This window comes from Vipera berus, assembly GCF_964194415.1.
Source record: "Vipera berus genome assembly, chromosome: 2".
In the NCBI taxonomy this organism is placed as follows: domain Eukaryota; kingdom Metazoa; phylum Chordata; class Lepidosauria; order Squamata; family Viperidae; genus Vipera; species Vipera berus.
Genome location: NC_138203.1, coordinates 90,704,962 through 90,731,449, shown reverse-complemented (window position 1 = coordinate 90,731,449; position 26,488 = coordinate 90,704,962). Strand labels below are relative to the sequence as shown.

The 26,488-nt window shown below is 49.3% G+C and overlaps 1 protein-coding gene across 1 annotated transcript; it reads left to right on the top strand.

Annotated features, from left to right (window-relative positions):
• The first annotated feature begins 988 nt into the window (after positions 1-988).
• Positions 989-26,428, top strand: ALDOB (aldolase, fructose-bisphosphate B). The gene is made up of 9 exons (XM_081321682.1): positions 989-1,183; positions 15,397-15,513; positions 16,277-16,488; positions 21,128-21,182; positions 21,733-21,893; positions 22,039-22,122; positions 23,171-23,345; positions 24,384-24,583; positions 25,997-26,428. The coding sequence occupies exons 2-9, from the start codon at positions 15,402-15,404 to the stop codon at positions 26,090-26,092; spliced, it is 1,095 nt and encodes a 364-aa protein (XP_081177808.1). The 5' UTR covers positions 989-1,183; positions 15,397-15,401; the 3' UTR covers positions 26,093-26,428.
• Positions 26,429-26,488: the final 60 nt, after the last annotated feature.

The following is a 26,488-nucleotide window of genomic DNA, read 5'->3' as shown; positions in this document are numbered from 1 at the left end:
GCCTTCAACACCCAGAATTCCTGAGCCAGCTATAGTGGCTCAGGATTTCTGGGAGTTGAAATCCACGAGTCATAAAAGAGCCAAGGTTGCCTACTCCTGATTCCTAGACCAATTCACAGTCTACATAGGAATTTTGTTGACAGATTTTAAGGGATTAAGAGAGCCAATCTGATGTAATGGTGAAGACGACAGGCTAGAAAGCAGAGACCATGAGTTCTAATCCCACCTTAGGCAGGAAGTCAGCTGGGTAACCTTGGGCCAGTCCCCCTCTCTCAGTCCTAAGAAGCATGCAATGGTAAACCACTTCCAAAAACCTGACAAGAAAACCACAGGGAACTTGTCCAGGTAGTTAGCTGCCCAGTGTTAATGTTGTCTGGAAGGCACATACGCACACACACTCACTCAGGGACTGCAATCCCCCCCTATGAATAAATTCCTACTGAATTCAATTGTTGAATGGCCCTCAGGACTTGGTTCTGAGGGTGGCCACTTCTGCATAGTCATTCATGAGGAATTTTCCAAGCCCCCAAAGAAAACAATATTTTGCATGATATTTCTATGCAAATTGAGAATGAATACAAATAAACGGGTCACACAGCTTAGCGCAGTTGGGAGAACTGAACAGGCAACACCTGCCCCTGTTCCACATCCTGACCACGTACAAGATATTTCCAGCCCCCCGCCTTGCCAGGTCCTAGGCTGAAGTTAGCAGAAGCAGCCCTTCTTCGTAGAGAAACGTTTCTGACTATTTTCCCCTTTGCAAAACCTTGCTTCTTTCATCATATGCAGGCGTTGCAAAATGTCTTGCACTTGAGTACACAGGGCAGTTGTTTGTGCACTAACTATTATATCGTAGAAAGAGGGGGAGAGAAGTAGGCAGGCAGGCAGGCAGGCAAAACACACACACACACACACACACACACACACACACACACACACACCCCTCTTATTGGACAAACCTTATCACCCTTCCCAGCCAATCAGAACTGCTGAGGAGTTACATCTGCCAACCAGCTTGAAATGGAGTAAGAGGAAAAGAAAATTAGGGGAAGAGTTAACAAGTAGCAGCATTGCGTGAAAGATATAAAAAGTTTCCGCGTGGCAGAATTTGTCCCGTTTGGCTAAAGCCACCTCATCCATTCACAAGAATTTCTGGGAGAGGCAGTGAAGATCCACCAACACGGTACGTGCAAATGTGTTCATGATGGTGGTTGGGAAACTCGGGAACAGAGAAAGGGATGTTTGTTAAAGTGAGAGAAAGTCTGGATACTCCCGGAGATGGGTGGGGAAAAAATAAATCCTTCTCGGTTTAAAACGGAGCCTATCTAGTCCTGAAGGAGAACTCATGTAGCTTTGGCCATTGACGGAGAAAGCTTGGAGTCAATTCAACAATCGCTCAACCCATTTCTAAACTGTGTTAAAGCCTCCGGTCCCTCAAAGCTACGTTCAGGACGAGAGCGAAGGTCTTCAACTCCAAGCGTTTTCATTCGTTACACAAATGCAGAGGATTTTGTTCTTCCTACTCAAAGTTACGGATTTACTATTTAGAATCCATCTCCTCTTCTTGCGTCTGAAACATTTTTCACTGAGTATCTTTCTCTCCGATGTGGAATCTCCTTTCTCTTACTAAATCTCACTCGAGGGATTTCATTGCTTAGAAGCCCTTAATGAAATGTCTCCCCATACAGAATAAGGATAAGAGTCCGGGATCCCTTAATATCATTTAAGAAATCTTGCTCCAATTATGCAAGAAGTTAGTCCTATTAAAAGCAACCTAGAGAACTTTGCCACGTCAGGAGTAGGCGGATCCCATGTAAAAATGGAGAGAATATAAGACAGAAGATGGGTCAAGGAGCTCCTTTGGGGACTGGGCAGATTGCTGAGATGTGGTTAATCACTCTCTTTTTGGGCTTCTACCATCATAAACTGGAGGGATCGATCTATGGCTCTCCAGATATTGCTGGAGTAGAATTCCCAGCAGTTCTACTATTAACAATGGAGCAAAGGAGTGGAATGACCGGTCCTTCATTGTAATGATAAGCAATCTTCATGAGATGATGACACACTTGGAATTTGAAGAATTCATTTATTGGATTTATAGAATCTTGTGAGCACTCTTCCACATACCATGAGAGAGGATGTATATAGTATTGGCAAAGTGGCTGCTCTAAGCAATAACAGCTGGTCCCAAAAGAGTCATTTACCCAAAGGCGACCTGGTGGAGTTGTTCATATTCCCCAGTAAGTATACATTTAAATCCCACAGTGAGTAACATGTTACCCTTCAGGTATTGTTGGACTCTAGCTGCCATCTGTCTTTCCTATGACTGTGCTATCTTGGACATGAGAATTAGAGTATGACAACATTTGTGTTGCCCAACTGTGCTTTCCAAGCAAGGTGGTTGTAGAGTAGGTTGAAAACATGCTTCAGATGTAGCTCAATGTTCATCCAAGATTTCACACAAACGTTCATTAAGGCTATGAAACGTGCCCTGTTAAGTCAAGGACTACAAAATTCTATTGGGAAAGCTGATTTACTATCAGGATTAAGGAAATCCTATTATCTTCTGCACACAAAGAAGGTTCTTAGTTCTTAGGTAAAGGTAAAGTTTCCCCCGCACATGGGGGCTAGTCGTTTCCAACTCTAGGGGCCGGTGCTCATCTCCATTTCAAAGCCGAAGAGCCAGCGCTTGTCCGAGGACGTCTCTGTGGTCATGACTAGACGCCAAAGGCACACGGAACGCTGTTACCTTCCCACCGTAGTGGTCCCTATTTTTCTACTTGCATTTTTATGTGCTTTCGAACTGCTAGGTTGGCAGAAGCTGGGATGAGTAACAGGCGCTTACTCTGCTACGTGGCACTCAGGATTCGACCCGCCAAACTGCCGACCTTCTGATCGACAAACTCAGTGTCCTAACCCACTGAGCCACCGCGTCCCTTTACCTTTACCTCTTAGTTCTTACTGTCTGCTAAAACCAGGAGAGTGGCCATGTGTGTTCTGAAATGCCAGGAAGACAAAAGTAATTTTAAAAAGTCATCTTTGGCTGGATGAAGAACACAGCTAGGCTTCCTGTGGCTGCATCAGGACCACTTTTCTCTCAAAGGTGTTCATCAGGGACATGGATTTTCAAAGATTTTAGGAGCTCTGGAAGAGAATGCTTCTTCAACCCCCTCTTGTTTTCCTCACTGCTGCTTTGATGCCATCTTTTTCTCTACTACTGCTGCTGTTTATCCATTATACAAATAATGAGAAAATTCAATAGTACACTTTGGAAGAGGGTATGGCAGTTATTCTTCAACGAAGAGTCTGAAGAGACATCAAAGATAAACCAGTCTTTTCTATTAAAACTGCCCTCTCTCTTTGTCCAAGCCATGACTGTTTACTGTACAACACACCAGGTTTCAAAACAGTCATTATTCCAGTTCTAAAGATAGGAATGACCATTGGCAGAAAGGGCTTTTTTTTCTTGTCGGTCACATGATGTTTCTCTATATCAATTGACTTTTTAGAAATCTAGGTACTAGGTAGGAATACTGAATACATTTTGCTTATTTTTGGTATTTTGGAAAAGTTCACAGGGCAGGAGAGGCCATTATCTTAACTTCATAGGGAATGTAGTTCACATTTAGATAACAATCTCTTTTCTGAAGTATTCAAATTATATTTGGTGGCAATGGCTTGTTCTATTTCTAGGTATCATCAGCTTTGCTTTGGATTTTTTTTTCACAACTAATGGGCCTCACCTAGAAGTATTGGCATATTTTTTCTGATTTGTTAAAAAATATTTTTAGAGGTCCTGGCCAAAAGTGCATTGTTTAGAATCCGGTGATATTCCAAATAAGACTTTTGAAGTTTCTGAGACACTTCTCCACTTTAAACATTTTGAAGTCATTCCCCTGCTGTTTCATTTTACACACACGGGCTGCGGGGATTGCCCATGGAAAATAGAATTCTAAATTTTTAGTTCTCTGAAAAATTGTGATAGCATTAGAAGGACAAAATGAGTGCACCCAGATGAGTGCACACATGCAACCTACAAAAAACATCTTTCTGTAGTTCTGGCTACAGCATTTATGCCGGTGGCTGTGGGGAAAAAACTGAGGACCATTTGTGGCTGAGCTGCACGGAAACTGCGGCTCAAAGGATAAATAGTACAGATGAATACAGAACTGGGATGTTGGATTTCAAAATGCACTAATTCTTTGATTCATTTATTGTCTGGGAAAGTCTTTTGAAAATGCTGGCAATAATTGGATGTTTATCTCTGGGGTCGTACGAAAGAGCCCCTGGAACACTAGAATTCACTAACAATAGGTGGCAAGAACTCCTTGGGTGCCTGATATCATAGGCCATAGGGCTTTTTCGGTGAAAGAAACCATGCAAGCATATCACGGCTAGTTTTTTTTTTCCCCACTGTCAAAGCTGTATTGGCTACTTCTACACAAGCAGAGAGGCAGAGATTTCTGTTTTGCATATTCTTTTCCATTATCCCACCGAATACTTATTTGTACCATATTTTCCGGCGTATAAGACGACCCCCGACTTTTGAGAAGATTTTCAAGATTTTTCGTCTTATACGCTGGAAAATACTTACATGCCAGTTGCCAAGTGTCCGACACAAGCCCGATTCAGACCTGTCTGATGCAGATGGTGCAAAGCCCTGCCGGTTCCCGCCGGCCGGCTCCGCCGGTGCCGCCTCAAGAGGGAAGGGCGTGAGGTGCCTGCCACGGGTCCCCAAGCACTCCTTAGCAGCCGGGGAGTGCGCGCATGTGCAGGACTGCCCTGACGGCTCCCGCCCGACTCCGGACGGCTCCGCCGGTGCTGCCTCAAGGAGGAAGGGCGTGAGGTGCCTGCCACGGCTCCCCGAGGACTCCTTAGCAGCTGGGGAGTGTGCGCATGTGCAGGACTGCCCTGCTGGCTCCCGCCCGACGCCAGCCTGCCCTGCTTCCTCCACAGTGAGAGGGGAGGGCGTGCCTTCCCGGGCTCGTCGACTTGCAGCCACGCTGGAGCCGAAAGGGGCTTTTCCTTCCACCCACCCTTGCAAACGCCAGCTCCCGGGGTCTGGCGTTTGCAAGGGGGAGGGGAAGGGGCTTAGAGGCTCTTGGGGGTGGGAAGGGAGAGTCACGTTGGAGGAGGGACTGGACTAAGGAGGCTTGAAGTTGCTTTGCAAGAACGGGGGCGCTCGATTGATTTATGTACTATTTTCCGGCGTATAAGACGACTGGGCATATAAGACGACCCCCCAACTTTTGAGAAGATTTTTATGGGTTAAAAAGTCATCTTATACGCCAGAAAATATGGTAATTTTCTTTCAGATAAACTTTACAATCTGGAATCCTCCCCCTTCCACACACATACATAACTAAATAACATTTCTGAGACCTCCTAGTGTTACTAAAATACTGAAAGATGGTATTCAAGCATTCGATCCTTTCTTTCCAAATACTGTGTATATTATTGTGTCCTGCATTACAATTAGACAAAGAAACATACGTAGGTAAGATTACCCAGCAAAATTATACCTGTAATGTGATATTTGGACACTCCCATACCCCCATCTCCATTGCATTCCCTGAGCAAAACAGGGAAATGCCCATACACCACATCTAGAATAAATCTTAGATTCCCTTTCTGGGGAGCTGTGAATTGATGAAAGGCTTTTTTTATTGGACTGAGGCTCATGCTTAAAACAGTGAGTCCACTAAAATCAATGGAGCAAGTTATGATCACCAACACTTTGAAGTTGCCTTACTTCTAAAGAAATTTATGACTCTTGACCACAGTACTGGTAAAGCGGTGTGTGTGTGTGTGTGATTTATTTATTAAATTTGTATTCTGCCTTTCATCCAAGACCTCAGTGAGTGACCATAAATAGCACTTTACTCTCCTGTTTTTCACCATCACAACAATCGTGTAAGGTATAATTAAAGAAGTACTTTATAAAAACACTATAGAAATGTTCTGCTAATCCAAAATTCTTTTTAACCAATATAGCAAATCATTGCCATTAGTCCTGGTAGCACTGTAGTATTAAAGCTACTTAGACTGTTGCTAAAGTCCATATCTTTTGGGTCTAGCAACTGAAAAGAATGACGATTCTAATCAATGTCATGGCCATATTCAGTGGTTAATTATTCTCCATGCAACCAGGATTTAGTCTTAGCAAAACTAAACATCAGCTGCCTTTTACCTAGGAACAAAAGTTGGACACACGTCCTAAAAGACACGCAACAGACTTTGCAAACTGCACAGCTGTCTCCCCTCCCTCCAAAGTACACACACACACACACACACACACACACACACATACACCAGTCCCCATTGTAGCAACCCTAGCTGGAAGGCACTACCCACTAACCCTCTTCTGACCTCAATTCTTGCCCTTTGGTCTGTCATCTGTTGTAACATTAACAGAAGACAACCTTTGTGCTATTTCTAATGGGGAAGGCTTTCTTCCTCCCCCTCCCCCCAATAATCTTCTGTAGTTCAAAAAAAAGAGAGAGAAGGAAAAAAAAGGCTTATATTCCAGGTAGGCTGACCGTTCTTGCCCAGATCCTATTGTCTGTCTGCCAGGAACTTGATTAGACAAACATTCTTCTTTACTTTTGATGCTCCTTGTATATCTTAAGTGCCACCACATTTTTTATAGTGCTGCAATACTGTTTTCTCATTGTGAAACTTTTAAGCTTGGAAAATACAATTTATTTGTGTGACAAATGGGTTCATTCAGCACCCAGTTACGTTCTTTCATATTGCTATCCTTCAAAGCTAGGGGGTGGGTGGGGTGGGAGTGGACAATTTTTCCTAGAAGCCAAAGTCTGTTATTATAACTTGTACTTTAAAAAACAAATAGAAACATTTAATGGTTTTTTTTCCCAATGTGGTGTGACCCAGATGTGCTAAAATTTAAGCCACATGATATAACCCTGAATTTCCATTTTAAAAATTGCCTCCAGAACCACTCAAGTTCAGGCTGCCAAAATCTATGGATTGGTGATTGGGGGGGGGGGGGGAAGGGAAATAGGGTAAAACTGCAATAGGTTTAACATCCCTTTGCAAGTGAAAACATGTCCCCCCCCCCCTCTTTTTACATTTAGTTCGTTGATTTATAGAGTTGCCCACCCCACACATGTGACTTGTTACAGCATTTATATCCTGCCAATTTCAAATGACTCCAGGCAATTAGTTATTATACTGACAGTTCTAAAGATCTCTCAGCAATTCGCAAGAAAACCTCAAACCAAAACTCAACCCTGTAACATTAAAAACAATTAAGTATAATCGTTAAAATGGTTAAAAGACTGTTTTAAAAGATGCATTCCAGTGTCTTTTTCATACCAAAGATGTTTAGAGATAAACATCTTATTTAGGCAGGCATTCATTTTCTCAGATGGACAAGCTTTGTACAATTTTACTTAGGACCGTATTTTGTGATTACCTGTGGTTTTGGATGCTCTGTCGCTCCAGGAAATAATATTTAATAAAAAGTGGTAGTGTTACACCCCCACCCCCACACACCAAGTACAGCCATTATCCAAGTGAAAGAAAATAATCACTACAATCTTGAATGTCCCAGAAGTGCTTTTTCAAAAGGCAACTGGACTTCCTCTGTTTTTCCTTGAAGACATTTCGCTTCTCATCCAAGAAGCTTCTGATTGAAGAAGCTTCTTGGATGAGACTGACTGAACTTAAGAAGCTTCTTGGATGAGAAGCAAAATGTTTTTAAGGAAAAACAAAGCCCAGTTGCCTTTTGAAAAAGCATCTTTGGGACAACCATGATCAGGATGACTGAGAATCTCCATAGACGGCCAATGGCAGATAATATAGCCACTTAGCTCTTCTCTTAGCAGATTCTGAAACAAGGCAATTCACAGCCTGCTTTAATGATTAACTGGTGGCATACCTGCTTTCTTTACTACATGCACTTTAAAAATTATTCCCACATCTCCATGCATGAAAATCTCTGAGCTACACATAAACACCCAGGAAAGAATTGAAAGCTCTCTCCCAGAAAAGCAAAAGTTCAAGAGTTTAGGTAGGTGTTTTTCCAACCTACTGTATATATTTTATGAGTCCCGACTATTCCCATGACAGGAATTACTGAGGAAGCAGAGGTTAATTAGCCAAAGGGTTGGTTAATAAAGAACACAGGGTGCTCGGTTAGAAGATTGCAATGTTATTTGGAAACAAGCAATCTGATTCTCTGTAGTAGAAAAGGATCTTAGCACTTAGCAAGAGCACGTAGACTTGTATACTGCTTCACAGTGCTTTACAGCCCTCTCTAAGCGGTTTACAGAGTCAGCATATTTCCCCCAACAATCTGGGTCCTCATTTTACCAACCTTGGAAGGACGGAAGGCTAAGTCAACCTTCAGCCAGTCAGGATCAAGCTCCTGGATATGAGCACAGTCAGCCTCCGATACTACATTCTAACCACTGTGCCACCACAGCTCTTTTAGGATAGCAGTCTTGTTGGACATAACTGGTCTGTCTCAGCTTACATGAGTCCTTGTTAGGCTCCCAAGGAGAAACCCCTCTTCCAAGAAACAGGAAGGAACCGCAAGAAAAAACCAACCCTTTTTATTCTCACAGACCTGAGTCAGTGTCCAAGGCAAACAAACACAGTCCACAGAAACTCGATGCTCAACACAAACAGTTGCCTTCAGCAACCAGCACCTCCCACACCTTACCTTTTATAATTCAGCCAAGGCGTGGCTTCCTAATTCCTTCTCCTTTGCCTTTGGAGCCGCCCCATTGCATTCCTCTGTCCTACTCACTTCTCTTGCCTGTGCTTTTATGCATCTTGGATTTTTCCCAACTGTTCTTCATTACTGTCCAACTCAGGCTCCCAGCACAGCTGTGTCTCAGCCTGAGCGCAAGTAGAGGAGCCAGGCTTCTTGTCTGACTGTAAGTCTTGGAGCTCCTCAGAGCCTTCCTCTGACTCTAATGCCACTCCAGGCCCCTCCTCCTCATCTGATTCCTCAGACTCAGCTGCCGGATCCACTGGCTGGCGAGGAATCACAACAGCACATTATGAACATGTCCATATGAGAACTCTAAGCAGCTCCAGACATCTGTTTTTCCAGTGTTGGAAAATTAATCTGGTTTATCTCCAGTTCAGCTATGACTTAGAGGAAAATGCTACTGCACTCATGTTATACTTGCCTTCTTGTATGGAGATGTTGCCGTTCCATTTCTCTCTTAGCATGAACTCTTGCTTCATTCCTTCATCTGTTTTTCTTTCTTTCTTTCTTTCTTTCTTTCTTTCTTTCTTTCTTTCTTTCTTTCTTTCTTTCTTTCTTTCTTTCTTTCTTTCTTTCTTTCTTTCTTTCTTTCTTTCTTTCTTTCTTTCTTTCTTTTTGGACTCTACAGGGAGTCCTCACCTTATGACTGGTCATTCAGGAACCTTTTGAAATTACCGTATATACTTGAGTATAAGCCGACTCGAGTATAAGCCGAGACCCCCAATTTCACCCCCAAAAACTGGAAAAAGTTATTGACTCGAGTATAAGCCGATCCGCCGTTCTGCAAGCCTCTGCCGCCAGCAGAGGCTCGATCCGCCATTTTGCAAGCCTGAATACACAGGAATACCCTGTGTGGCCGCGGCTCGTCGGCAGGTCTCCGTTCCTCCTGCCGACCTTTGGGGAGGTTTGGGCGCCTCCCCAAACCTCCCCAAACCTCGGCAGGTCTCCGTTCCTCCTGCCGACCTTTGGGGAGGTTTGGGCGCCTCCCCAAACCTCCCCAAACCTCGGCAGGTCTCCGTTCCTCCTGCCGACCTTTGGGGAGGTTTGGGCGCCTCCCCAAACCTCCCCAAACCTCGGCAGGTCTCCGTTCCTCCTGCCGACCTTTGGGGAGGTTTGGGCGCCTCCCCAAACCTCGGCAGGTCTCCGTTCCTCCTGCCGACCTTTGGGGAGGTTTGGGCGCCTCCCCAAACCTCTGCAGGTCTCCGTTCCTCCGCGCAGACCTGCCGACCTTTGGGGAGGTTTGGGCGCCTCCCCAAACCTCCCCAAACCTCGGCAGGTCTCCGTTCCTCCTGCCGACCTTTGGGGAGGTTTGGGCGCCTCCCCAAACCTCCCCAAACCTCGGCAGGTCTCCGTTCTTCCTGCCGACCTTTGGGGAGGTTTGGGCGCCTCCCCAAACCTCCCCAAACCTCAGCAGGTCTCCGTTCTTCCTGCCAACCTTTGGGGAGGTTTGGGCGCCTCCCCAAACCTCCCCAAACCTCGGCAGGTCTCCGTTCCTGTTTGGGGAGGTTTGGGCGCCTCCCCAAACCTCGGCAGGTCTCCGTTCCTCCGCGCAGACCTGCCGACCTTTGGGGAGGTTTGGGCGCCTCCCCAAACGTCCCCAAACCTCGGCAGGTCTCCGTTCCTGTTTGGGGAGGTTTGGGCGCCTCCCCAAACCTCCCCAAACCTCGGCAGGTCTCCGTTCCTCCGCGCAGACCTGCCGACGTTTGGGGAGGTTTGGGCGCCTCCCCAAACCTCCCCAAACCTCGGCAGGTCTCCGTTCCTGTTTGGGGAGGTTTGGGCGCCTCCCCAAACCTCCCCAAACCTCGGCAGGTCTCCGTTCCTCCGCGCAGACCTGCCGACGTTTGGGGAGGCGCCCAAACCTCCCCAAAGGTCGGCAGGAAGAACGGAGACCTGCCGAGGTTTGGGGAGGTTTGGGGAGGCGCCCAAACCTCCCCAAAGGTCGGCAGGTCTGCGCGGAGGAACGGAGACCTGCCGAGGTTTGGGGAGGTTTGGGGAGGCGCCCAAACCTCCCCAAACAGGAACGGAGACCTGCCGAGGTTTGGGGAGGTTTGGGGAGGCGCCCAAACCTCCCCAAACGTCGGCAGGTCTGCGCGGAGGAACGGAGACCTGCCGAGGTTTGGGGAGGTTTGGGGAGGCGCCCAAACCTCCCCAAACGTCGGCAGGTCTGCGCGGAGGAACGGAGACCTGCCGAGGTTTGGGGAGGTTTGGGGAGGCGCCCAAACCTCCCCAAACAGGAACGGAGACCTGCCGAGGTTTGGGGACGTTTGGGGAGGCGCCCAAACCTCCCCAAAGGTCGGCAGGTCTGCGCGGAGGAACGGAGACCTGCCGAGGTTTGGGGAGGTTTGGGGAGGCGCCCAAACCTCCCCAAACAGGAACGGAGACCTGCCGAGGTTTGGGGACGTTTGGGGAGGCGCCCAAACCTCCCCAAAGGTCGGCAGGTCTGCGCGGAGGAACGGAGACCTGCCGAGGTTTGGGGAGGTTTGGGGAGGCGCCCAAACCTCCCCAAACAGGAACGGAGACCTGCCGAGGTTTGGGGAGGTTTGGGGAGGCGCCCAAACCTCCCCAAACGTCGGCAGGTCTGCGCGGAGGAACGGAGACCTGCCGAGGTTTGGGGAGGTTTGGGGAGGCGCCCAAACCTCCCCAAACAGGAACGGAGACCTGCCGAGGTTTGGGGAGGTTTGGGGAGGCGCCCAAACCTCCCCAAAGGTCGGCAGGTCTGCGCGGAGGAACGGAGACCTGCCGAGGTTTGGGGAGGTTTGGGGAGGCGCCCAAACCTCCCCAAACAGGAACGGAGACCTGCCGAGGTTTGGGGACGTTTGGGGAGGCGCCCAAACCTCCCCAAAGGTCGGCAGGTCTGCGCGGAGGAACGGAGACCTGCCGAGGTTTGGGGAGGTTTGGGGAGGCGCCCAAACCTCCCCAAACAGGAACGGAGACCTGCCGAGGTTTGGGGAGGTTTGGGGAGGCGCCCAAACCTCCCCAAACGTCGGCAGGTCTGCGCGGAGGAACGGAGACCTGCCGAGGTTTGGGGAGGTTTGGGGAGGCGCCCAAACCTCCCCAAACAGGAACGGAGACCTGCCGAGGTTTGGGGAGGTTTGGGGAGGCGCCCAAACCTCCCCAAAGGTCGGCAGGAAGAACGGAGACCTGCCGAGGTTTGGGGAGGTTTGGGGAGGCGCCCAAACCTCCCCAAACGTCGGCAGGTCTGCGCGGAGGAACGGAGACCTGCCGAGGTTTGGGGAGGTTTGGGGAGGCGCCCAAACCTCCCCAAACAGGAACGGAGACCTGCCGAGGTTTGGGGACGTTTGGGGAGGCGCCCAAACCTCCCCAAAGGTCGGCAGGTCTGCGCGGAGGAACGGAGACCTGCCGAGGTTTGGGGAGGTTTGGGGAGGCGCCCAAACCTCCCCAAACAGGAACGGAGACCTGCCGAGGTTTGGGGACGTTTGGGGAGGCGCCCAAACCTCCCCAAAGGTCGGCAGGTCTGCGCGGAGGAACGGAGACCTGCCGAGGTTTGGGGAGGTTTGGGGAGGCGCCCAAACCTCCCCAAACAGGAACGGAGACCTGCCGAGGTTTGGGGAGGTTTGGGGAGGCGCCCAAACCTCCCCAAACGTCGGCAGGTCTGCGCGGAGGAACGGAGACCTGCCGAGGTTTGGGGAGGTTTGGGGAGGCGCCCAAACCTCCCCAAACAGGAACGGAGACCTGCCGAGGTTTGGGGAGGTTTGGGGAGGCGCCCAAACCTCCCCAAAGGTCGGCAGGAAGAACGGAGACCTGCCGAGGTTTGGGGAGGTTTGGGGAGGCGCCCAAACCTCCCCAAACGTCGGCAGGTCTGCGCGGAGGAACGGAGACCTGCCGAGGTTTGGGGAGGTTTGGGGAGGCGCCCAAACCTCCCCAAACAGGAACGGAGACCTGCCGAGGTTTGGGGACGTTTGGGGAGGCGCCCAAACCTCCCCAAAGGTCGGCAGGTCTGCGCGGAGGAACGGAGACCTGCCGAGGTTTGGGGAGGTTTGGGGAGGCGCCCAAACCTCCCCAAACAGGAACGGAGACCTGCCGAGGTTTGGGGACGTTTGGGGAGGCGCCCAAACCTCCCCAAAGGTCGGCAGGTCTGCGCGGAGGAACGGAGACCTGCCGAGGTTTGGGGAGGTTTGGGGAGGCGCCCAAACCTCCCCAAACAGGAACGGAGACCTGCCGAGGTTTGGGGAGGCACCCAAACCTCCCCAAACGTCGGCAGGTCTGCGCGGAGGAACGGAGACCTGCCGAGGTTTGGGGAGGTTTGGGGAGGCGCCCAAACCTCCCCAAACAGGAACGGAGACCTGCCGAGGTTTGGGGACGTTTGGGGAGGCGCCCAAACCTCCCCAAAGGTCGGCAGGTCTGCGCGGAGGAACGGAGACCTGCCGAGGTTTGGGGAGGCGCCCAAACCTCCCCAAACAGGAACGGAGACCTGCCGAGGTTTGGGGAGGTTTGGGGAGGCGCCCAAACCTCCCCAAACAGGAACGGAGACCTGCCGAGGTTTGGGGAGGTTTGGGGAGGCGCCCAAACCTCCCCAAAGGTCGGCAGGAAGAACGGAGACCTGCCGAGGTTTGGGGAGGTTTGGGGAGGCGCCCAAACCTCCCCAAACAGGAACGGAGACCTGCCGAGGTTTGGGGAGGTTTGGGGAGGCGCCCAAACCTCCCCAAACGTCGGCAGGTCTGCGCGGAGGAACGGAGACCTGCCGAGGTTTGGGGAGGCGCCCAAACCTCCCCAAAGGTCGGCAGGAGGAACGGAGACCTGCCGAGGTTTGGGGAGGTTTGGGGAGGCGCCCAAACCTCCCCAAAGGTCGGCAGGAGGAACGGAGACCTGCCGAGGTTTGGGGAGGTTTGGGGAGGCGCCCAAACCTCCCCAAAGGTCGGCAGGAGGAACGGAGACCTGCCGAGGTTTGGGGAGGCGCCCAAACCTCCCCAAACGTCGGCAGGTCTGCGCGGAGGAACGGAGACCTGCCGAGGTTTGGGGAGGCGCCCAAACCTCCCCAAACGTCGGCAAGTCTCCGTTCCTCCGCGCCCTGCCTGCCTGCTTCTTTCCGCTGCGGAAAGAAGCAGGCAGGCAAGGCACGGAGTTTGGGGAGGTGCGCGCGCACCTCCCCAAACCTCCCCAAACTTCGGCAGGTCTCGGACGGCGGTGGCTTGGGAGAGGTGCGGGCGATCCCGGAAGCACCAAAGCCTCGGCCGCGCACAAGTCCTCGGTAAGTTTTTTTTGTTGACTGGAGTATAAGCCGAAGTGGAATTTTTCAGCCCAAAAAGTGGGCTGAAAAATTCGGCTTATACTCAAGTATATACGGTACATGGGTGCTGAAAAAAGGGACTTACCACCTGTTTCCAAAGTTATGGATGCTGTCGGCACCCCTGCTTTGGGCACTTATCCACCAGCCCTTACGATAGACCTCAGGAATGCTTCAGCAGTTCCCACTTGCATCTCATCCCTCTGGGTCCCTTGGGACTACCTTCCACCTGGCTGGGCGCCCCATAGGCCTTGGGCTTGCTTCCTGCCCTCTGGGTCTCATTTTTAGTCCCATTCAGGAATAAGAATGGAAAGTTTGGTTTCGGTTGGTCCAACTACCTACACACATTTGGCAGGGGGCCAGGGTTGAATCTGAGTCTGTTCCTTAACCATCCAGACCTTCACAGCCTCCAAACACTGAGATAAGACCTTGATCTTGCCACTTAGTCAGCCTTGGCTTAGATATATCATTAGATTAGTGGTCATAGGTAAAGGTTCCCCCGCACATGCGTGCTAGTCGTTTCCGACTCTAGGGGCCAGTGCTCATCTCCGTTTCAAAGCCGAAGAGCCAGCGCTTGTCCGAGGACGTCTCTGTGGTCATGACTAGACGCCAAAGGCACACGGAACGCTGTTACCTTCCCACCGTAGTGGTCCCTATTTTTCTACTTGCATTTTTACGTGCTTTCGAACTGCTAGGTTGGCAGAAGCTGGGACAAGTAACAGGCACTCACTCTGTTATGCGGCACTCGGGATTTGACCTGCCAAACTTCCGACCTTCTGATCGACAAGCTCAGCATCCTAACCCACTGATCCACCACGTCCCTTTTAGTGGTCATACCTGACCTCAAAAAGACAGATCACCTTACCCAGATATTAAACAAGAGAAGGAAGGGTGCCAAGTCCTGTAGCACCCCATATATCAAGGTACTCAGGTTCATAGTCTCCTCCCATCAACACTGACTGGGACCAATTATAAAGATAGAGGAAAGCCACCACAATACAGTGCCTCTTATTCTTCATCCCCAAAGGGCATCCAGAAAAATAATGGTGGTCAATTGTGTTGAAAACTGCCAAGATATCAAGAACTGGGATACTTCTGATTCCTCTAGAGATCACCATAAATGTGCCCGATGACATCCCTGTACCAGGTTCCTGTCTGAATCCCAACCAAAATCCAGGGCCCTTTGAAGCTGAAGACATTTTTTTAATCCACTATTTACTGGTTTTTGTTGTTTTACTGATATATAATGACCGAAAACCTCAGTGTGGGTGAGAATGTGTCCTCTTCCTGTTACATTTAAATACACAAATGTCTTATGCCATTATAATGGTGCTGCTGTTGCCATATTAAGGTTACTCAGATATCCAAATAAATTTATCTTAATGTTTGGAGTGATCGTTTCTTCCAGCCACCATGACCCACCAGTTTCCAGCACTTTCTCCAGAGCAGAAAAAGGCACTCTCTGACACAGCTCAGCGGATTGTTGCTACTGGCAAAGGGATCCTAGCTGCAGATGAATCTGTAGGTAAGTGTTATCAAGCAATCCTTTTGGGTCTTTTCTGTTGAGGCTGAAAGGTTAGATTCATTCATTTCAGTACTGAATGATTCAGGTTAGATTCATTCATTTCAGTACCGAATGATTCAACTCTTAGTGGCTCCATTGATAAATGATGAATGAGGCTCATTTTTCAGAGCTGCTTAGACAAGCCAAGGAAAGACATTTGGAAATTAATTTCAAAATCTTTTCCAATCTCCCTCTGCTTTTCCTAGTCTGCACACTTTCAGGCTGCAGGCAAAGGATAGAAAATGTGCATTTTCTAATCAAAAAGTGCTACCATAATCCCAATTTCCTCTAATCCCATAGGAGAGTGAAGATTAGCCAATTTTCTAGAATATATTTTCACATGATGTGAAATGTGAATATTAAATTCTGTGTCTGTAATCTGAAGGGGTAAACTCCACAAAGGGCTATATTACTAGGCACGCTTTAGACCAGGGGTCTTCAAAACCTGGCCCTTTTATGAGGTGTGGACTTCAACTCCCAGAATTCCTCAGCCAGGCATGCCTGGCTGAGGAATTCTGGGAGTTGAAGTCCACACCTCATAAAAGGGCCAAGTTTGAAGACCCCTGCTTTAGACAATGGAATTTTACAAATCGTTGCATGTTATTCATGAATGCACACCCTACAATCTTCTTTTGCAGAGCTTTTAAAACTTGTTATAAATGGATTATAGATAAAGTTCACCAACATAAAGTTCCTGACTTTTAGCGGTTTCCCTCCTCCATAGGGACAATGGGTAACAGGCTGCAACGCATCAACGTGGAGAATACAGAGGAAAATCGCCGCCAGTTCCGTGATATCCTCTTCTCTTCTGACCCAACCATCAGTCAACAGATTGGGGGAGTCATTTTCTTCCATGAGACTCTCTATCAGAAGGACAACACTGGAAAACTCTTCCCAGCTGTCATTAAGGACAAGGGCATCGTGGTTGGAATCAAGGTAAATCGTTTCAAAATCCATTTCCTAGATGTCTCAAAGGTGTTTTTCTTCAAAAGGCAACTGGACTATTTTTTTCCCCTCGAGGTAGAAAAAAACATTTTGCTTCTCATTCAAGAAGCTTCATCAGTTCTGATGGTGTTGGGGACAGAAGGATCAGAACTGATCCCCACCGTCAGAGCTGATGAAGCTTCTTGGACGAGGAGCGAAACGTTTTCTTTTTCTTCTTCCTCGAGGAAAAAAACAGTCCAGTTGCCTTTTGAAAAAAAGCACCTTTGAAGCAGCTACGATCGGGATGGCTGAGAATCTCCACAGACATCCTTTTTCGGAGTTAGTTGCTGCAGAAAAGGAGAAGTATCCAGCTTTTATCTGCACTTCTACTGTAGTATGGATTGCAGGCCACACAACAGCAAAGATAGCACAAAGTACCGTATATACTTGAGTATAAGCCGAATTTTTCAGCCCACTTTTTGGGCTGAAAAATTCCACTTCGGCTTATACTCCAGTCAACAAAAAAAACTTACCGAGGACTTGTGCGCGGCCGAGGCTTTGGTGCTTCCGGGATCGCCCGCACCTCTCCCAAGCCACCGCCGTCCGAGACCTGCCGAAGTTTGGGGAGGTTTGGGGAGGTGCGCGCGCACCTCCCCAAACTCCGCGCCTTGCCTGCCTGCTTCTTTCCACAGCGGAAAGAAGCAGGCAGGCAGGGCGCGGAGGAACGGAGACTTGCCGACGTTTGGGGAGGTTTGGGCGCCTCCCCAAACCTCGGCAGGTCTCCGTTCCTCCGCGCAGACCTGCCGACGTTTGGGGAGGTTTGGGCGCCTCCCCAAACCTCCCCAAACCTCGGCAGGTCTCCGTTCCTCCTGCCGACCTTTGGGGAGGTTTGGGCGCCTCCCCAAACCTCCCCAAACCTCGGCAGGTCTCCGTTCCTCCTGCCGACCTTTGGGGAGGTTTGGGCGCCTCCCCAAACCTCCCCAAACCTGGCAGGTCTCCGTTCCTCCTGCCGACCTTTGGGGAGGTTTGGGCGCCTCCCCAAACCTCGGCAGGTCTCCGTTCCTCCGCGCAGACCTGCCGACGTTTGGGAAGGTTTGGGCGCCTCCCCAAACCTCCCCAGGTCTCCGTTCCTGTTTGGGGAGGTTTGGGCGCCTCCCCAAACCTCCCCAAACCTCGGCAGGTCTCCGTTCTTCCTGCCGACCTTTGGGGAGGTTTGGGCGCCTCCCCAAACCTCCCCAAACCTCGGCAGGTCTCCGTTCCTGTTTGGGGAGGTTTGGGCGCCTCCCCAAACCTCCCCAAACCTCGGCAGGTCTCCGTTCCTGTTTGGGGAGGTTTGGGCGCCTCCCCAAACCTCGGCAGGTCTCCGTTCCTCCGCGCAGACCTGCCGACCTTTGGGGAGGTTTGGGCGCCTCCCCAAACGTCCCCAAACCTCGGCAGGTCTCCGTTCCTGTTTGGGGAGGTTTGGGCGCCTCCCCAAACCTCCCCAAACCTCGGCAGGTCTCCGTTCCTCCGCGCAGACCTGCCGACGTTTGGGGAGGTTTGGGCGCCTCCCCAAACCTCCCCAAACCTCGGCAGGTCTCCGTTCCTGTTTGGGGAGGTTTGGGCGCCTCCCCAAACCTCCCCAAACCTCGGCAGGTCTCCGTTCCTCCGCGCAGACCTGCCGACCTTTGGGGAGGTTTGGGCGCCTCCCCAAACGTCCCCAAACCTCGGCAGGTCTCCGTTCCTGTTTGGGGAGGTTTGGGCGCCTCCCCAAACCTCCCCAAACCTCGGCAGGTCTCCGTTCCTCCGCGCAGACCTGCCGACCTTTGGGGAGGTTTGGGCGCCTCCCCAAACCTCCCCAAACCTCGGCAGGTCTCCGTTCCTGTTTGGGGAGGTTTGGGCGCCTCCCCAAACCTCGGCAGGTCTCCGTTCCTCCGCGCAGACCTGCCGACCTTTGGGGAGGTTTGGGCGCCTCCCCAAACGTCCCCAAACCTCGGCAGGTCTCCGTTCCTGTTTGGGGAGGTTTGGGCGCCTCCCCAAACCTCCCCAAACCTCGGCAGGTCTCCGTTCCTCCGCGCAGACCTGCCGACGTTTGGGGAGGTTTGGGCGCCTCCCCAAACCTCCCCAAACCTCGGCAGGTCTCCGTTCCTCCGCGCAGACCTGCCGACCTTTGGGGAGGTTTGGGCGCCTCCCCAAACATCCCCAAACCTCGGCAGGTCTCCGTTCCTGTTTGGGGAGGTTTGGGCGCCTCCCCAAACCTCCCCAAACCTCGGCAGGTCTCCGTTCCTCCGCGCAGACCTGCCGACGTTTGGGGAGGTTTGGGCGCCTCCCCAAACCTCCCCAAACCTCGGCAGGTCTCCGTTCCTGTTTGGGGAGGTTTGGGCGCCTCCCCAAACCTCCCCAAACCTCGGCAGGTCTCCGTTCCTCCGCGCAGACCTGCCGACCTTTGGGGAGGTTTGGGCGCCTCCCCAAACCTCCCCAAACCTCGGCAGGTCTCCGTTCCTCCGCGCAGACCTGCCGACCTTTGGGGAGGTTTGGGCGCCTCCCCAAACGTCCCCAAACCTCGGCAGGTCTCCGTTCCTGTTTGGGGAGGTTTGGGCGCCTCCCCAAACCTCCCCAAACCTCGGCAGGTCTCCGTTCCTCCGCGCAGACCTGCCGACCTTTGGGGAGGTTTGGGCGCCTCCCCAAACCTCCCCAAACCTCGGCAGGTCTCCGTTCCTGTTTGGGGAGGTTTGGGCGCCTCCCCAAACCTCCCCAAACCTCGGCAGGTCTCCGTTCCTCCGCGCAGACCTGCCGACCTTTGGGGAGGTTTGGGCGCCTCCCCAAACGTCCCCAAACCTCGGCAGGTCTCCGTTCCTGTTTGGGGAGGTTTGGGCGCCTCCCCAAACCTCCCCAAACCTCGGCAGGTCTCCGTTCCTCCGCGCAGACCTGCCGACCTTTGGGGAGGTTTGGGCGCCTCCCCAAACGTCCCCAAACCTCGGCAGGTCTCCGTTCCTGTTTGGGGAGGTTTGGGCGCCTCCCCAAACCTCGGCAGGTCTCCGTTCCTCCGCGCAGACCTGCCGACGTTTGGGGAGGTTTGGGCGCCTCCCCAAACCTCCCCAAACCTCGGCAGGTCTCCGTTCTTCCTGCCGACCTTTGGGGAGGTTTGGGCGCCTCCCCAAACCTCCCCAAACCTCGGCAGGTCTGCGCGGAGGAACGGAGACCTGCCGAGGTTTGGGGAGGTTTGGGGAGGCGCCCAAACCTCCCCAAACAGGAACGGAGACCTGCCGAGGTTTGGGGAGGTTTGGGGAGGCGCCCAAACCTCCCCAAAGGTCGGCAGGTCTGCGCGGAGGAACGGAGACCTGCCGAGGTTTGGGGAGGCGCCCAAACCTCCCCAAAGGTCGGCAGGAGGAACGGAGACCTGCCGAGGTTTGGGGAGGTTTGGGGAGGCGCCCAAACCTCCCCAAACGTCGGCAGGAGGAACGGAGACCTGCCGAGGTTTGGGGAGGCGCCCAAACCTCCCCAAAGGTCGGCAGGAGGAACGGAGACCTGCCGAGGTTTGGGGAGGTTTGGGGAGGCGCCCAAACCTCCCCAAAGGTCGGCAGGAGGAACGGAGACCTGCCGAGGTTTGGGGAGGTTTGGGGAGGCGCCCAAACCTCCCCAAAGGTCGGCAGGTCTGCGCGGAGGAACGGAGACCTGCAGAGATTTGGGGAGGTTTGGGGAGGCGCCCAAACCTCCCCAAAGGTCGGCAGGAGGAACGGAGACCTGCCGAGGTTTGGGGAGGTTTGGGGAGGCGCCCAAACCTCCCCAAAGGTCGGCAGGAGGAACGGAGACCTGCCGAGGTTTGGGGAGGTTTGGGGAGGCGCCCAAACCTCCCCAAAGGTCGGCAGGTCTGCGCGGAGGAACGGAGACCTGCAGAGGTTTGGGGAGGTTTGGGGAGGCGCCCAAACCTCCCCAAAGGTCGGCAGGAGGAACGGAGACCTGCCGAGGTTTGGGGAGGTTTGGGGAGGCGCCCAAACCTCCCCAAAGGTCGGCAGGAGGAACGGAGACCTGCCGAGGTTTGGGGAGGCGCCCAAACCTCCCCAAAGGTCGGCAGGTCTGCGCGGAGGAACGGAGACCTGCCGAGGTTTGGGGAGGCGCCCAAACCTCCCCAAAGGTCGGCAGGAGGAACGGAGACCTGCCGAGGTTTGGGGAGGTTTGGGGAGGCGCCCAAACCTCCCCAAAGGTCGGCAGGAGGAACGGAGACCTGCCGACGTTTGGGGAGGTTTGGGGAGGCGCCCAAACCTCCCCAAAGGTCGGCAGGAGGAACGGAGACCTGCCGACAAGCCGCGGCCACACAGGGTATTCCTGTGTATTCAGGCTTGCAAAATGGCGGATCGAGCCTCTGCTGGCGGCAGAGGCTTGCAGAACGGCGGATCGGCTTATACTCGAGTCAATAACTTTTTCCAGTTTTTGGGGGTGAAATTGGGGGTCTCGGCTTATACTCGAGTCGGCTTATACTCAAGTATATACGGTAAATGGTGGTGGTGGGGAGAGCTGTGTTTTGGTTGAGTTACACAGAGTTTATGTGTGGCAAATCATCAGGGTGAAGGTGATCCCATAAATCCAACACCTATTGGTAGTGTTTAAATGATCCGTGCTTTAGTCCATTTTGTAACCTATGTGCATTTCATGCTGTATTAATTATCCACAGCTGGATAAGGGCGTGGCTCCATTGGCAGGAACTAACAATGAAACCAGCATTCAAGGTAAGCTTTCTTTTATGTCACAGAACGTTCAGAAACATTAGCTAGAATGTTAGATAAAAGGCTTGACAAGCAAGGGAAAAAGAACACAGTGCTTTTAAGTTGAGGGGAAACACTTCTATAAACACTAAAAACAAAAACAAATTAACTTTGGGAGGAATGGAACCCTGGATTGTGTTTTAGTCCTGAAAACTCAAGAAATGAGGAATCCAAAACACAGAATTTATGTTCAGATAGGAACACAATTATATGCTAAAAGTAGCCCCAGGGGCAGTGCTTACAAAAAGGGGGAAAAGGGAATTCTTGTCTAAAGCTTCCTAAAAACCACAAAACAATTCAACTTTCCTTTCTGGTCTTCCAAGCTTCTAGAAGACGGTGGTACTGTTTACATGGCGTTCTTATCCATAGTTAACTCTACCAAAAAAATTTCAGTGAAACCAATATACGGTATTGGATAATCATGACAAACGGGAACCATCAACTAACTTCACGGACTGATTTTATCACATTGGAAAAAACCCAACTGCTAAAAGGCTTCTACGTTTGCCTTCAGGTCTGGATGGGCTTGCTGAGCGCTGTGCCCAGTATAAGAAAGATGGAGCAGATTTTGGCAAATGGCGTGCAGTGCTGAAAATTACAGATACAACTCCTTCTACTCTTGCCATCCAGGAGAACGCTAACACATTGGCTCGCTATGCTAGTATCTGCCAGCAGGTACAGTAAGATCTCCACAAACATTTGGGTGCTTGGAATAGCTTGTCCAGGGGCTTGATAATGAATATTATTAGTTTTTAGCTGGCTAAGATCAGGTGCAGCCTATCTGGATTTCAATTAAATCTTCTCTCTGTTTAAATACCAGCATGGCTTAGTTCCTATTGTGGAACCTGAAATCCTACCTGATGGAGACCATGACCTCCAGCGATGTCAGTATGTGACTGAAAAGGTAAGGGATTGTTATTATTATAAAGAGTCTGATTCACTTTTCAGTCTAAAATTAAATTCCCCTGGAGACGGTGGCCTCATCTCCTGGTTACCAGAGTTCGCTCTCTTACAATGTATTTTCTAATTTTCAAGATCTTCAAGTCCAAACTGTTTTCTCTCTCCCATAATATTCACTTTACTGCTAAGTTGTATCATTTAAAAAAAAAGGAAAACCATCTAAGATACACTGGGTACAAGTAGTGGTTTTTGCAGACTTTTAATTTTATTAGAAATAGGCAAAAAGTACATGCCACACATGACAATATATGCCAGTTTTGAAATCTTGGGCTAATGCTTTTTTTTGAAGTGAAATGGATAAAGATGAACATTTGTTTTCTCCATTTGACAACTTTTAAGACTTTTGGACTTCAACTCCCAGAATTCCTCAACTAAACATGCTGAGGTGGGGAATTCTGGGAGATGAGTCCACAAGTCTTAAAATTGCCAACTTTGGAGACCCCTGTGAGCCAAGAGTATGTTTCTGAGCAACACCTCCCAACATTTCTTGTCCTGGACCATAATAGCTAAGGCTGAAGGAAGTTGCAGCTTGACATCTAGCAGGCCTGAGTAGGTGTAAGCCAGGGGTATTCAAACTTGGCCTTTTTATGACTTGTGGACTTCAACACCCAGAATTCCTCAGCCAGCATGCCTGGCTGAGGAATTCTGGGAGTTGAAGTCCACAAGTCATAAAAGGGCCAAGTCTGAAAAGTCCTGGTGCAAGCCCTGTAATCAGTGACAATATGTTGTACTCCTATCATTTGAAGTCCATGTGAGTTTTAATGAATGGTAGAGACTGTAGTCCAACACAGAAGGAAAGTACCAGACTCAGAGAGGACAGCCATCTTGAATAACCATGGAGATACTAAAGGAAGCTTCTTCGGCAAGGCTGTTGTTGAACCATCTTGTTTGAGCATAAAGGCACACTTATCTAAGAGTTACCACAATTAAAGAAGTGGGGCTGTGTAAGCATGTTATAAACATTTCTACCACCACTTTTCTTTGTATCCCAGGTGCTGGCTGCTGTTTATAAGGCCTTGAATGACCACCACGTTTATTTGGAAGGAACACTGCTCAAGCCCAACATGGTGACAGCTGGGCAGGCTTGCACCAAGAAATATACCCCACAAGATGTGGCCATGGCAACAGTTACAGCTCTCCTTCGGACAGTCCCAGCAGCTGTTCCAGGTATTTCTTCAGACCCTGTTATTTGAGTAACAGAAGTCTCCTCGGTCATTATTTCATTTCAGGTTTTCCTATCTAATTAAGGGTGCTTTAAAGCTAATTTGAGCATCCTGAATCAATATTTCTTAGTTTGTGAAGGGAAATTTTGTGGTGTTTTTATGTGAACATTCTATCCATGGTAAGAACTGATTTTAGGCACCCAAAATCTTGTTGCACTCACACTTGCCAGTTGTGTGCCTATCTTCAGCCTGCTCAGTTTATGGTGGAAGTCTTCTAGGTCTTCACACCTTGGTTTCATCTCATGTTTTCCGGGAGTGACTAGGTAGCTCCTGCTGTCACTCCTATCTTCCATGGTACCTCACTGGAGTTCACTCCCTTCCTTAGGTATGTGAGATAGTCCAGTTTCATTTCAAATTAATTTTTAAAGCACTAAATGGCTTAGGATCAGATTATTTGAAAGACTCCCTACAAAATGTGGCCTAAAGACCCATCTTAGGTCCATGTTTATGACATCTTCTGAGCAGAAGGGTTCCTGTCTTCCTTCGTAATTACTTTTTTTTTGAATAAACCTGAAAATTTCATTCCACATTTAAATGTTTGTAAGATGCAGCTCCCAAATTTACCAATCCTAGTTTTACATCTTGCTGGGTTTGCTTATGTTTAAATGTAGCCTCAGTTAATGCTGTGAAGGTAGAGGGAAGTGTGCAAACATTTCCTTAATAAGTTAAGCGTACTATTCTCTTTGTCAGCTAACTAATGCTAGTCTAAACTGGCACTAAGCCTTCTTTGTCCACCTCAAAGTCTTTGGGGAACAAGCTACCCCCTCCTTCTGTGTTGTCTTACTCGCACAGGATGGAACGTTTACGATATTGTGTAGTTTGAATTAGCGGTCTCTGTATTCTCTTCATTGTTTTTAATTCTTTAAATTCTTGATTTCTTATCCCAGTCATCGTATAAAACATCACAATTAATCCGGCACAGTTACTTTAGCATTTAGGAATTTGAGCCATCAGTTATCTTGTAATCTGATTTAAACTGCAGGAATCTGCTTCCTTTCTGGGGGCCAAAGTGAAGAGGAGGCATCCATTAACCTCAATGCTATCAATCTGTGCCCACTGCCCAAACCCTGGAAGCTGACCTTCTCGTATGGGCGAGCTCTACAAGCATCAGCTCTGGCTGCTTGGTCTGGCAAGCCTGCAAATAAGAAGGCTGCCCAAGAGGCCTTCATGAAACGGGCAAAGGTAAGACAGTATCCTTAAAAAAATCAGAATCTCAAAAGGTACCAAAATTAAAGGAAGAGCAATATAATCAGTATACGTTTCCAATTGAAATATTATTGATTTCAGGCGAGCCATTTCTAGCATATTTTTTCACTAACAGAACAGGGATGGGTGCATCTTCCCGCAAATTTCTTTCTTTCTTTTTTAAAGGATTCAGCTACCTGGTAATGTCACCATACCACTGGATGCACCCTTTGGAAGGCATAATTATAAAATGTGCCCCTAATTATAAGTGTTGGTAAAGTGTTCTCCAAGGGCAAAAAAGGTCATCTTTCCTGGTTTATCATGTAAAAATCTAAATGTGTTGTTAAGTGAGTAAACCCAAGCTAAATGAGGTAAACCTGAGGTAAACCAAGCTCAAGGTGATATGGAACCTCGCCGTGCAAATTTTGGAAACAAGTCAGAATAGTTGGACTACAAAAGGGATAGTTTGGTATAGTGGTTAAGAGGCTAGCACAAAAGCCAGGAGACAGTCAGTTCTAGTCCCACCTTAGGTATAAAATCCACCTGGCTGACTTTGAGCTAGTGACACTCTCTCAGCCCAACCCACCTCACAGGATTGTTGTGGGGAAATCAGGAGAGAGAAGTATTAGGTACGTTCACTGCCTTGAGATGTATATAAAGGAATTGAGAAGAAGGAGAAGACATCTATGAAAGCATTGTTAGAGTGAAGTTGACACAGATGTGAAAGTTTTCTCCCATTGTCTGGTGGTATATTTCATTCAAAATTCACCATGATTGACTCTAGAGCTAACACATTTGTGCTCTTGTCTACAAGTGATTATTACAATAACATATTAAAATATTTCAAATTTAATGCTATTTTTCATTTTTCATATGATATAAAATTACATTGTTTACATAATTACATATTATATCATAGTTGGTATAAATATAGTCTATGAACAGGTGTATTTTTCCACCAGCCAAATTGACAGCTTAACTTCTTTTAGAAATTATTCAGTATAGTTAAATACAGTGCTGTAACAAAGGCCTGATGAATAAAACCATGCTTAGAAACAAGTTTGAAGGGTGCTCTCTGAGCTTGCAGACATTTCATTACCTAACTAGGTAACATCATCAGTGCTAGTAAGGAGAGTAGTTTGCTGTCATTTTATATTCTGGTGTCTTGCCTGTCTGTGTAGGTGTGGGTGGTCTTAGGGATTCTTTGGTTGGGCTGTTTATTAATGCCTCTGTGGCAGTTTCTTGATTGGGGTATTGCTTACTTGATTGTTGGTCGGATGTTAATCTATGCTGATCTGAGTGCTGATTACTGGTGGAAAGGTGCATAGGTTTTGCTTAGATTAACTGATTTTTCTCCATTCTTTGTTTTGTTAACACTAACCACCTGTATCTTTCCTTTTTCTCTTTCAGATTAATGGCTTGGCTTGCAAAGGCCAGTATGTTACATCTGAAAAGAGCAGTGGAGCAGCCACCCAATCACTGTTTAGTCCCAGTTACACATACTAGTGCTAACAACCAATACAACCAACCTCAGAGAGCACCAAGGACTCCTCATTTCAAGACTGAGCTACAATATTCTTCTTTATTGACATACTAGTTCACAAAGCATTGCAGTTCAGTCACCTTTCCTACAGTTGGCAAAAGGCTGAAAAAGAAAACATTCCATAATGCCTTTTTACGACTCCCTCCCTTTCCTATTATTGTCCAAGGGGACAAATATGAATGCCCATGTGCAGAGAAACAAATGAAGAACACCAAAAAAGAGGAAACAAGAGTGCCTTTTCCAGTCTACAAACTCTGAGCAAATGTCTTATCACTGTGAAAAAATTAAACGCCTGTGAAACTTTGGACAAGTCTATATCTGTTATTCATTTCTGGTCCCATTGAATTTTTGCTTTTTTG